Below are 13602 nucleotides of genomic sequence, written 5' to 3' on the forward strand. Positions count from 1 at the left end.
GTCGGGCTGATCGGTGAGCTGGGGTTGATTTAGAGCCAGTAGCTGGCCTTTTTGACTCAAGGTTACCTTAAGTGTTCTTCTGAGTATTCAACCCCTCCTCGCGTTTCTCTGAGCTCTTGTTGGACTGACTAATGTTCAAAACACTGAGAACTTCTCGCTGACTCTGGCCTCGACGCAATAGGATGGCCGCTTGAGAGTTTTATCACTTGTTGAGGTAGAATTCTTGTTCGTGTACAGGGATATGTACCGGTTGACGTTTGATAGGTAGACATCATTTAATAAGTGTAAATTACCCCTAATTAGCACTATTTTGAACAAGCATAAAAGAAACATTTCATGTTCAGTTTTATTGCCAATGAATTGAGATTGTAGGGTTGTCGCCGGAGTGTTTTTTATTTGCTTAACATAATTTGCATAACGAATAATTTACTTATAATGTAATAGGAATTTATAAAATGTATCATGAGGTTTTTCAATATAAATGAGTACATGTAAAGAGACAGACCAAGTTCTAACTAGTTTTAGAAAATGGCTTTAGTTTATCCTTAACGTATTTTACTCGATTCCAAATACAGTCTTTGTTTGTCTAAGATCGACAACTCCAGACGAACAATTTCCTTTGTGAACAAATCCTTCAACCGAATTTGAAGCCCATTCGAAGGTGATTGGAAAACCTAAATAAGTGTGAAATAAGTGGAACGGAACCAAATATATTTAAGCAATAATAGAAAGAAAGTTCCCGTGAATAGATTTAAGTATTGAATTTTCGATATTTTTCGATATTTTCATTTTTATAATAAATAGAAGTGGATATACTGACCGAAGTGTTTTGAAAATAATGTTTGTACAGATTTTTAATAGGTAAACCTCGATATAACAAAAAATTTTCCAAAATATTATACAGAAAAGTAAAAAATATACTGTTTGAACAAATTAAATACGCGTCAACTAAGATGAAATGGAATGGTCCTTGTACAAGATGAAAAATCAGGAAACTTGGGAGGAACATGGTTTTTGAGATATAAAGCTTCAAAATTGGTCAATGATGAATAGAAAACATGCTTGTTTCCAAGGCTGAAAAAGTCGAAATATCGAGCTCAAATTTTAAAGAGACATTCTCAAAGGGTTTAAAGTTATTCAAGGATTATTAAAATGAAGAACTGGAAATATCGTGCTCTAATTTTAAAGAGACATTGTGAAAGGGTTCTTGTGTGAAAAAAAAAATATGTAGGAAATATGATTTCTGAGATACTAAGCTTCAAATGTGTTCAAGGATTAATAAAAAAACATATGCTTGTTTAGAAAATGGCCAAGGCTGAAATAGTCGAAATATTGAGCTCATATTTTATAGAAGTATTTCTCAAAGGGTCCTTGTGTATAAAAAGTATCAAATAGTTTCTAAGGAATGTAATTTTTGAGATACAAGGCTTTAAATTTGTTCAAGGATTAATAAAAGCACTCATGCTTGTATAAAAAATGCCCAAAGTTAAATACCGAGATCAAATTTTAGTTTGTTGTTTAGTTTCTCAAATAGTTCTTATGTAAATTAAAAAAAAGCAGAACACTTCTGAAGAACGTGATTTTTGAGATACAAGGATCCAAAGTTCTTCAAAGATTATTAAAAGAAAATATGCTTAAAAAGACATTCTCAAAGGGTCGTTGTATAAGGTAAAAAATCAGGAAACTTCTAAGAAACATTATTTCTGAGATACGAGGCTTCAAACTTGTTCAAGAAATGGTAAGAAAACATATACTTGTTTAAAAAAATTCCCAATGGTGAAAAAGTGGAAATATCGAGCTCAAATTTTAAAGGGGGTTTCTTAAAGAGTCCTAATGTAAGGTAGAAAATCAGAAAACTTCTTAAGAACTTGATTTCTGAGATACAAGCCTTCAAAGTTGTTAAAAGGGTTAATAAAGGCACATGTTATGCTTGTTTAAAAAATCTTTAAGGCTAAAAAAGTGGAATTATCGAGCTCAAATTTTAAAGGGAGGTTCTCAAAGAGTCCTTATGTGAGAAAAAAAATCAGAAAACTTCTGAAGAACGTGATTTCTGAGTTACAAGGCTTCAAAGTTGTTCAAGAGTTAATAAAAACACATGTTATTCTTGTTTAAAAAATCCTTAAGGCTAAAAAAGTGGAAATATCGAGGTCGAATTTTAAAGGGAGGTTTCTTAAGGTTTTCTTGAAGGTATGTAAGGTAAAAAAATCGGAAAACTTGGTTGAAAAAGTGGTAATATCGAGTTCAAATTTTAAAGAGACATTCCTAAAGGGTCCTTATATAAGGTAAAAAAAAATAGGAAACTTCTAAGAAACATTATTTTTGAGATACGAAGCTTCAAACTTATTCAGTGAATTACATATACTTATAAATATAAACATAATCTTTGAGATACGAGACTTCTTACTTTTTCAAGAAATGATGCTGGCTGAAATAGTCGAAATATTTTTATATTTAAACTACATCGCCCTTCAGAAGGCTCGATGTAGTTTCAAATCCCATTTACATCCAGCATGAATTATTATCAATCATTGTCTTTTTGAAACAGCTATTAACAAATCTTCGTAAAAATGTCAGACTTTTCTAAGATGTAAACCGCTGTAAACTTGGGTTTCATCAACAAACAAAATAAGACATATTTCGGTCGCTAAAATGTATTATTTGTTTTAAAATCATATTCTTGAAGAACTTATTTCATTTTAATTAACAAAACTTTTCGATTTATTTGTGTTCCTCCTCACAAACCATTTTTTTTTCACATTAACGTCTGTTTTATGAAAATCATGTACTATTCACATAAAATTATACCAAAGTGTTTTCTAATTCATATATTGTGACTTTGACTTTATATTATACGAGTTACTTTTCTTAAATACTGTTTCTAATACTCATTTTCTAGCGCCGGTTCTGTTTGTTTTAAATTATATATATTTTTTTGTTGTGGTTTATAAGAGAGGGTTACTTACCCAGTAGATTTAACTACGAGACATATAGCTATAAATTTGAGAACTTTGGTGCAAGCTTATACTCTAGTGTTAAATTGTGAACTTCTTGAACTTTACTAGTAGATTATTCCCAAAAGTGACGCGCTAAAGGCATATTCATTTTTAGTAGTTTGGAAGTACATCTAAGAAGTTGTAGATGCCGTGTTGTAACTTCACCGCACCCGGTTAGAGAGATAATCTCATAGATTTAACCATTTATTGTATTAAATAAAAGTTTAATAAATTAAAATTAAATAGTTTTAAAAACAACACACTTTCGAGCAGAGTTGAATGCAATTCGGGAAAGATTTAGGCACTTTATTATCCAAAAGCACATCTATGTGTGAGCAATGGACCGAAGAGCTGGAAAGAATTTTCTGGATACCTCCGGAATTTAAATACTAGACTAGATCGAAATCAAGGATACATATAAATATGGGTCTTTATAATTTTACGCAAATACATGATTTATTGTTCATAGGGCCCGGGCAATGACTGTTTACATTTAAAGATTTATTTTCTTAAACTATAAATGTAGTTCCTCATAATATGGGGATGGTCCTAGAAGTACCTGGACCAACAAAGAAAACACAATCATTTTTCAACCTAATCTCCTTTTAGCACAATAAACTTTTCCCAGAAATGTTCAATAAGTTCGATACCCTTTTTATAATAAGAATCCTCATGTTCCACAAAACATCCACTAACTGTCGACTTAACTCTTAATTGTTGGAACATTTGGGTTAGAATAGGGTGCATGAGGTAGTTATTCAAACTTTAATTCATTCATTTTGGTAATTGCAATAACGGATGTGTGAGCTGGTGCATTGTCTTGATGAAACAACATTGTCTTCTTATCCAAATGCGATCGTTTCTGCTTGATTTCCTTGCTTAGTTCATATAATACTCGCCGTTGATAGTTTTTCCTTTTTCAAGATAGTCACTGAAAATTATCCCTCGTACATTCCAAAAAACCTGCAGAAGGAACTGTCTTGCGTTCTTTGGAGCCGGTACTCCCTTTTCATTCCATAGTTTTGATTGTTCTTTTGTTTCGGGTTGGAAACATTCTCACGCTGTTTTTGTTTCTTTATGAGTAAATTTACACCCATATTAAGCACAGCCTTCTCGTGTCCAAAATTTTCAGTTAATATGCGATGTTCTACACTTTTTGAAATACCTACTATGCGTACTGGCTCGCGCACTTCCAGTCGATGATCATCCAGTACCGCTTTGTGGATTTTCTTCAACATTTCTGGGGTCTTCACCTCATTTGATCGACCACTGCGTTTCTGGTCTTCGCAGATCGCAAGGCCTCGTTTAAACCCTGTTACCCAATATTTTACTGTTGATAACGAAGGAGAGTATCACCCATTTTTTTACATGTTCAAAAAATACAAAACAACGTGGCGTCTTCAAACTTAAAACTTATGTAGATTGTGTACGTTCTAGTACAATGGTATTTTTCAAGCAACTACCGCCATCTCTAGGTCAGGTCAGGTACTTGTGGGGCCATCCTAGCATGTACTCCAATACATGAATTATTCTTCATAAGGCCCGGGCGATGACTCTTCGCATTTGAAGACCTAGTTTCTTGGATTATAATTTACTTATTATATGCGGCTTTGATGGATATATGCCCCTTTTGAATTGACTAGATAAACTCAGTGAAACGACAATGTATTTTACGTAATAATTATTTGAGTAACATTAACTCAATGAAATTCAAACTCATTTCGTTTCGGTTCAACAGACTAAAAACTAACAAGAACAAATAATTTCATTAATGGTAAAAACGTGACTTCGACAAGGAATTTGTGTGGCATAACGTCATTTTTTGTAAAGTCTCGAATAACAAAGCTTATCGAGTTTCCGTTTCGACTAAACATCCGAGTCATTTCTTTCCTTTCTAAAGTAGTTTTAAAGAGAATAATTAAAAATTTTACTTTCAGAAAACTCGCACTACACTAACCCACCAATTTACGACCAACAATTCAACGTGTAAACACGTTGTAAAAATATTATGTTTATTGTTCACTTGTAGCGACTAAACATAAAAAACTTTAATTTGTAGGGATCTGGATCCTGGTTTACCATAGTCCAGTACGTCGCTTTGAAATCTATCCGAGTTCCTTTTACGATTTTATTGTCTTTTCAATTATTAAAGACAAATATGAAAGAAACCTTCTATCAGTACCTGACCCTTCAACAGGAAAGGTTCAGATCAAGAATATCCTGCGTAGATGCAGTATTTATTCAACGACAACTGGTTGAAAAATCCATAGACCCCACAAACGCCTTTGACCGTATTAAAGAGAAAGATATTATTTACCTATGGTAGGTGTATGTCGGAAACATTTACTCAGACATTGAAGTTCAGACTCGCATTAATGGTAAACAAAGAAAACCCATACCAGTCAACAGCGATATCAGACAAGGAGACTCGCTTAGAATAATGGTAAAATCATGGAAAACGACCGGCTAGACAAAGGTTACGGGATGGGAAACAGAAGAATCAAAATCCTGTACTAAGCCGATGTCGCCATGATATGTGACGAAAACAAAGATGGTCTTCAAATATTATTAAATTGACATAACCAGTTGTGGAGGAGTAGAAGACGAGATAAGAGGACAAGTAGCTGGAGCAAATAATGCTGCGGGATGTCTTTAGAACATGGTATGACCGGAGTCAAGAAACAAAGACACAAATTCACAAAACACTTGGAGACCACATAAATAAAAAGTCTCAGGCGGAATCTTGGGGAAAAACTATTAGACCAAGAAAAAGACGAAAGCATCAGACAATTATGTAACGTAGATAACACTAACCTATGGTATCACAGCGTAAAAAACAGTGGAACCAACATTTAAGTCGAGTAACATAATAAACCGGTAGAAATAGCAAAGGATAAATCTCCAATTGGAGCATGGAGTAGAGGTCAACCACGAAAGTATTGAATTGATAATCTAGAGTCAGGATTAGGAAAGATATCGAAGAAGAAACGAGTATTAGACTTATAATGTAAGAAAGAAGAAGAAATTTGAAAGTGTCACGAATGATATGAGTCATGGAGAAAAACGCGAACATACATAAACGTCCGTAATCGAGAGGCTTCGAAACGTTGAATAGATACATTCTATAATCAAGAATTTATTGCTCGAAAAGTTTTTGATCTCAATCTGAAGATTTCAATTATAAGAGACGAGACAATCTGAAAGAAGATATCCGGATCTCCTAATATGGTAGAATTCGAAAGAGATCTGTAACCTTGTCTGAATAAATTTAAATTTTTCAAAAATTATGTGACTTATGGAAAACAACGAAAAACTAACAAATTCTCCTATCCGCACTCATGAAGTTCAATGGGCAAAAAGATAAAGCCAAAGTCGAATACTAGGAACAAGTTTTCTCTTGGAACTTTCCTTATTTACCGTGAAACAGATCAAAAAATCAATACAACAGTTGAATCCCTTAGAAATCTCCCGGATATGACCTAATTACTACTAAGGTACTTTTTTAATAAGGGATTGAGAACGAATTATTTCCCAATTCTGTCCTGCCCAAATCATACTAATTCCTAAGCCAAGGAAACCTACTGAAGAGACTACTCAGTAATCTGTAACTGCTCAAATCTAATATTGGGTGTAGTGTTCCAACCAAATATACCCGCGAATGTAATTCGCTCTTGCCAAACGGAGCTACAGTGGCAACGCTGCTATACAGTTGATTGGGGAATGACATTACGTCAACGAAATATCTACTCCAAGACTTAAAAGAAAACTAGAAGCGGTGATATTGACCAAGAATATAAACCGCTTTATGCAGATTAAAAACATTTGGAAAATAATATAAAGTGTTGCAAATTTGAATGGTATATTTTGGATATAAACCTACTCGGTTTTGAATCAAGCTCAAGCATCGAACATGACTGGTGAACCGACCACAGATATAACATTAGCAAAACGAGAAGTTTTGTCCTGACTTTACTTGAGCCCTATGTAGAAGAGTACACAAGCCCTTATTTAATGCTTTGTATAAAATTTTGTCCTATGATCGAGCGAAAAAAATTTTTTTCCAGCTATACAAAAACAAACGCAAAATGAATATGTTTACCTCGCACGTGCCGAATCTCTAGGAGTAGCGTAGCTCCGCTGAGATATAGGCGTTCCAGATTTGATTGCTTCGCTGTCTCGAAACAGAGTGAGCTTCTCTTCGATTTACAATGTCTTGCTTGGGATCGTGTACGCGGTGAAAGATGAGAAGGTAGAGACATTTCGAATGTTGGTTTTTCCTAAAATGTGTATCAGGTATAATGGAGAGGAACTATTAATTATGAAGAAATCTGTTTATTTGTATATGAATGACTTTTCATTCCTTTTGGCGGCTTATTCATCTCGTATAATAATGTTTGGAAATATTAAAAACCCAAAGAGGTTTATTTTTTCGTAAAAAGTTTTTAACCTCATCCAAATTTATGTTTGATGGTCTCCAAAGCCGATAAAAGATAAAATAATTATAGAATATGAATCTCACAACTGTTGAAGATTCTATTGATACTAATAATATTAATTTGGCAACATTGCTTGTCAATTCTGAATAGATCTGTCCAATAGCTCCGTAACAGGGCTTCCTATTTACTAGCATTCTATCATTATTTTATATTCTGGTTCATTATTTCCACATCAACGTCGCTATTTCCACTCGAACGGATTATCAACAAATAACAAAGCGACATCTATATTGACATCGGTAAGCAAATCAGATGTAGATAGAGAATACAATTGATATATATAACGATCATTCAAATCGCTTATAGAATCAAAAATAATTATTTTCAATGACAAGTAAATAATCGAATCGATAATACTGTAAAAAAAATCAATTTGAAATTGACAATTGTTTGTTTCTGTAAAATGATGTATATTAAGGTGTATTAGAACGCCGATATCGATAAATATATAGTGTGGTTTCGAAAATACAAGCTAAATTAAAATATTGACAATATAAAACTGATTTCTCCAGCTGCGAATGATTTTTTCGGTATTTATGATTGTAGTTTAGTCCCAGTTAGCTCTGTAAGACGGAAGAATGTGCTGTGATTTATACTTTTTGGACCAAGACAACTTTTTGTTCATATACGAATTGTTTTCGTTTTTGTAAGTTTTAAAATGGATAAAATCAAGGAACTATCGGTTGAAACTCGTGCATTTATCCCAAGTCTCGTGAGTTTAAGCAAAAGTACCATTGCTACCGAATTAAAAATACCTCGAAGTACCGTGGACTACAACGTAAACAAAATAAACATACATCCAGGAGACTTGGCGATAGAAAACGTTCAGGGCGGCCTCCAAGAAACCACTCTGAAGATAAACGGATTGTATTGATCAGTAAACATGGTCGAAAAGTCATCGGCCAAGAGATAGCAGCTCAGATCAATAAATTTAGGATCTGCTTGTGAGTACTTCTACAGTAAAAAGGAGACTGAGAGAAGCTGGCCTTTTTTGGAAGGGTGGCAATGAAGAAACCTCTTTTAAGACGTTTAAGAGTTTGCAGTAGACCAAAGATCATAAAAATAGGACGCATGAAGATTGGGAGAAAGTTTTATGGAGTGATAAGTCAAAGTTTGAGGTTTTTTGGTCTAAGAAAGAACGTATTTGTGTGCAAATCAAAGAAAGAATCTATTCCGACTGTAAAACACGGCGGAGGTTTGGTAATGGTTTGGGGATGTTCTGGAGGAAGGACGACTGGAGACTTGGTGATAATTGAATAGATTTGGAAGAATGAAGGCTATAAAAAATATTGAACGAAAATGTAGTACGTTCTGGGCAGCGCCTGACCGGCACGACAACAATCTCAAGCATCCCTCGAAGTTGTGAAGAGTATTTGGAAAGGAAGAATGTACTACAAGTAATGATTTAACCCGATCTCAACCCAATTGAGTTATTATTGGACAAATTGGACAGAAAACAGTGTCTAGCTTCCACTTCACATCTTTGGAATATCCTGAATAACGAAGGGAACCAAATAGACGACGATTATTTGACGAAATTGTTAGAGAGAATGCCAAAATTGTGCACGGAAATAATAGAAGCAAAAGGGGGTTACATTGATGAATCAAAATATGAGATAAATGGAAATTTGACGTTTCGACTTCTGTTAGTCTTTATCAAAATGTTTTTATGAAAACTTTAAATAGGCGAAACATCAAATTTTTATCTGTGTTAGAAAAATTATAAAAGAAACTAATTTTATATCAGAAAAGACCCAAAATCAAAAACATTTAGAAATATATTATAAAAATTAAGTAAAAATTTATTTATGTAGTGATTTTTCACTATTCTCAGCCCAATTGTTGACTATAAATCTTTTAAATGAATACTAAAATAAACCTTAGTTCAAAATTACTAACATATCTTCTTAATGGTTACTTAAAATTTAATTTTATAGACTCACTCGCTAGCATTCAACACTTCCATAAATATATCGACTTTCAAATTAAATTCATTCACTCTTAATTTAAACAATAATAAACAATATATAGTGAGAAATATAAACCGATCAATTACTGTTGAGTTCCATTCCACGAGAATTATCTAAAAAGTTCTTGTCTTCTACCTGAAGATGTTTATACACGTATAAATATAAATAATACTTCACTTTTGAGCAAAATTTTTTTCCTACCCCTCGTATACAACTGAAAATATATCTAATAGTTGCGCACTTCGCATATAGTCGTCCAATTAACCAACAGCCTAATCGTTAATATATCCTTATATTTGGGATATATTTTTTAATTTTTTTTGAAATTAAATATGGATCCTATTTTCACAAAAATTTGTACAGAACTTCTTTCATAGTTTCTTTGTGGAAAATATGCTATTTCTACGAATAGATAAAAGGCAACAGTTCAATAAAAGCTGTGTAAACAAAAGCCAGCAACACACATACAAAAAATAAATTTAAATTAAAATCGCAGAAGAAATAAACCAAAGTTAAGTATTGTAAATTATTTCTGTATTATATTTCCCATATTATAGCATTTAATTTAACTCGAAACATATTTTCATTACGTTGTAGAAAAAAATTTTGCATCGTTATTATAATTAACTAGTGTAACCGTAAAATAATTCATATATTATAGGAAAAAAAACTAATTTTCCAACGAAGAATTTCTCCGAAATGAAAGTGAGGTTAAGTTGATTCACCTATCGAGTAAATTAACTAAACAATGTAATCTGTTTGACTCACCTGTAAAAATCGTGAGGAAAACTGTATAACAGTATAGCTGCCGCCAAGTGAGACCCTTCATATTTGAAAAGTCACTAAAACTCACAAGAAACTACACTGGTCAACTGTTGTTGGAGTTGGAAAAGTTTGGAAAAGTTTACGAAACTCGTATCAGAAATCGAACTCGAGCTCTCTCAATTCAACGACAAACAACCAACGACTGTCGGAGCGAAACAACAACTAGAGAATCAGGCGTTAAGTTTGAGGACACTGTTGCCATATCTACATTCCAAAATACTTTTCTTAACAATTATTTTAAAAATTTAGTAAATTTTTGAATAAGTAACAAAATGTGTTTTCAATTATTTTTTTAGTCAGTTAAAAAAATTAACATATTTTACGAAATAAACAAATATCTAGCAAGGAAATAATTTATAGATAGGAAAAAAAATACTTGATTTTAATTATTTTGACGTGTTTCTGCAAAGTATTTTTTTATATAAGGTTGAAAATGTTATATAAATAATACAATTGTTCCAAAGGTTTAAATTTAAATCTATTGTAAAAAAAAACAAATTTTCAGTTTCACTTTTTTTATTGAATACTTGTAAAACTTGAATTTTTTTTATTTCGTTCGTATTTGTAAAAAACTAGTATAATAACCTTAAAAAAACAAAACTGTTTTCTTTTTGAAAATTAAGTTTAACCTTAAAAAAAACAAACAAAACTCTTTTGTTTTATAAAATTAAGTCGAAGCTATTAACACAAAAAGTGCATCAAACCGGTTGAACTAAATATCGCCTACAATTTATTTTTGTCCAATTAAAGTTTAATGGTACATACATTTTGCAAATAAAAAAAACCAGTGTATTAACAACGGCAACATAGCGCGATATTCTACACTAATAATACAACCTGTTCGGGTATTTCCGATTATTCCCGTGATATGTACATGAGATCGCCGTTATAACTTTTTGTTTACTTTTTAGTTCTATTGTGTGGTTGTACTGAAGTCAATTTTAGAAATGGGGAAGTGCAAGTGACTTAATTATTAGAATTATTAAATGTACCATCGAGTTCGTTGTTCTTTTACTTGAGCTTTAATTTAAAATAAGTTGTTACCCAAGGTGGAGTCTCTATGAGTCACTTTTCTACGTAAAGAATGTTCAATTCATTTAATACTAGATTATCGTTAATTAGATGATAGTGATATACGATAAAATTGTGAAAATAATTATGTAAAATTATATAAAAAGGAAATTAAATTCGCGTTTTTCTTTTATGAGCTACTTTATATATTTGAATATTATATTCATTTTCTTTTCGCGCCTAATTTTAAGGGTAACTTTATCCACATCACGTAGTTAATATGTATGTAAATGCTACGTCACACAAATACGGATTCAAGGATTTGCAATGTCTGGCATTCTCGACGGTTCAGTCCATAAAAACAAAAGTGCTTTATACAGGATGTTATCAATAAGTATATTAGTTAATTACCGTTTTAATATGTAAATAACTATGTTCTGATATGTTAAAAATCATAACAATGGTTGAGTAACAGACAAAAATAAAAGATGAAAAATTAATATTTTAATTAACAAATAAAAGTATTTTCAAACAAGCTTTTGCCTAACTTTAGTTTGTGTCACAGAACATCTAAGAACTTGTTATTATTCAGTGGAAAGAACATGGCGGATTTTCGATGCCAGTGCCCTCGATGGTACGTGACAGAACTAATCTATTTTCGCGGTTTATTTAAATTGACAGCTAAGAATATCTACAGTATACTATGCTATTATTTTATACCCAGTTCTGATTTCACAGTTTCCTACATTGCCCTTAAAAACATCTTAGAACTGGTACACGTTTATTTACAAAATAGTATTTACATACAAATAAAATTTTGATAAATAAAAATAAATATTCTCTCGGTAAAAATAAAAAAACTTCATAGGAATATATTAAGAAAGAAACCAAGTTAAAAATAAATTTGTCCTCCACTTCAATTAAATGATGCTTCCCTCATGGTGGTAAATGCTTCTGGAGTACAGTTCACCCTGTACAAACCTGAAAAAATAAAAGGTAGGGCAGCAAAGTATTTTTCTTCTATTTCAATTGCTATGAGTACCAGTGAACCAGAAAAAATAAAATATATAAATTGGAACGAAGTCTTCGCCAGCTAGATTATGAGAGTTTTCGTAGTGGGATTGTGGCAAAATTAAACACCAAAGTGTACTAACTCTAATATATTTCCGAGCTTTCGAATATTTATCTATTCATCACCTGGAAATATGTTGGTCCATTAATAACAATAGTTTTCAATGCTGCAATATACTGATGTATGTATGATTTGTATTACCTATTCCATGTTGTTTCACAGCACATAATAATAGATCGTGATTGAATGATCGTAAAGAAAATTATTGGAATTCTACATTATGAAGATGGTTCCACAGATACATTATTGATCTATTGGTAAATTGCCAGACGCTAAGGCATGTGCACTGGAACTATCAACTTGATCCTCTTCGACGATCATATCAGTGTCTACTATACCTGTATTTACAGCATATGAATGTGGCTTTATACTATAAATGTTTTGTATCAAAATTTGTGAAATTACTTTCCAGAAAATGATTTCCACACAAGCGATAATTTGATGTTGAGCATTGAATTTTATGAATATCTTTCCATTTAGAACACACATCACAATTTACATCTATACATTACTCAACTTCAAGTTCAACCTGAAATATTCATTGAGAAATGATAGAAAAGAAAACTGAAGAGAAAGCTGTTAATTTTTCAGTTATCTTCAGTAAGATCCCTCGTCGTCTAGGGATACATTCCCTCTGTTGCTCCTGTAACTGCATCACAGACAGTTAAATCTTATCTGCTAGCATTACATATGCAGAAAGTACGATATGTCAGTGGTATTAATTAACTTATGCATAATATAAAGATTGACGATATCAAGCACAATGAAATTAATCAGGATGAATGATATATTGACATTGACAGTAATGACACATTTTTATTACCCTAGCGCCACGATTGGTAAGTGGCAAAACTAAATTTGTGTTGCCGAAATTTACATGTTTACAAGTTGATCTTCTTATTGGGTATGTTTTTTAGTTTGTATGTAACACAACAAATAAAAACAATATCGATTTTGATATTTAGATTTTAAAAAATTTGGTCTATTTGGTTCCAATCGTTTTTCAGGATATTCCAAAGGATTGAAGTGCAAGTAGGACACTGATTTTTGACTTCTTTGTCCAATTTGTCATACAACAACTCATTACTTTCAGTACAATTTTCATTTCCAATTCTTTCAAATATTCTTCGCACAGCTTCGAGAAATGCTTGGGATCGTTGTCATGATGTAAGATA

The 13602-nt window shown here is 32.2% G+C and overlaps 1 protein-coding gene across 4 annotated transcripts in view; it reads right to left on the minus strand.

The window, feature by feature from the left end:
- LOC130442020 (fasciclin-2-like) overlaps positions 1 to 10625 on the minus strand; it is a 283194-nt gene extending 272569 nt beyond the window's left edge. For all 4 annotated transcript variants that reach the window (XM_056775975.1, XM_056775973.1, XM_056775972.1 and 1 more), the window contains exon 1: positions 10228 to 10625. In XM_056775975.1, coding sequence (XP_056631953.1) covers positions 10228 to 10288 — 61 coding nt within the window. In that variant the 5' untranslated portion in view covers positions 10289 to 10625. The remainder of the gene's footprint in view (positions 1 to 10227) is intronic.
- Positions 10626 to 13602: the final 2977 nt, after the last annotated feature.

This window comes from Diorhabda sublineata, chromosome 3 (assembly GCF_026230105.1).
Source record: "Diorhabda sublineata isolate icDioSubl1.1 chromosome 3, icDioSubl1.1, whole genome shotgun sequence".
NCBI classification, from domain to species: Eukaryota; Metazoa; Arthropoda; class Insecta; order Coleoptera; family Chrysomelidae; genus Diorhabda; species Diorhabda sublineata.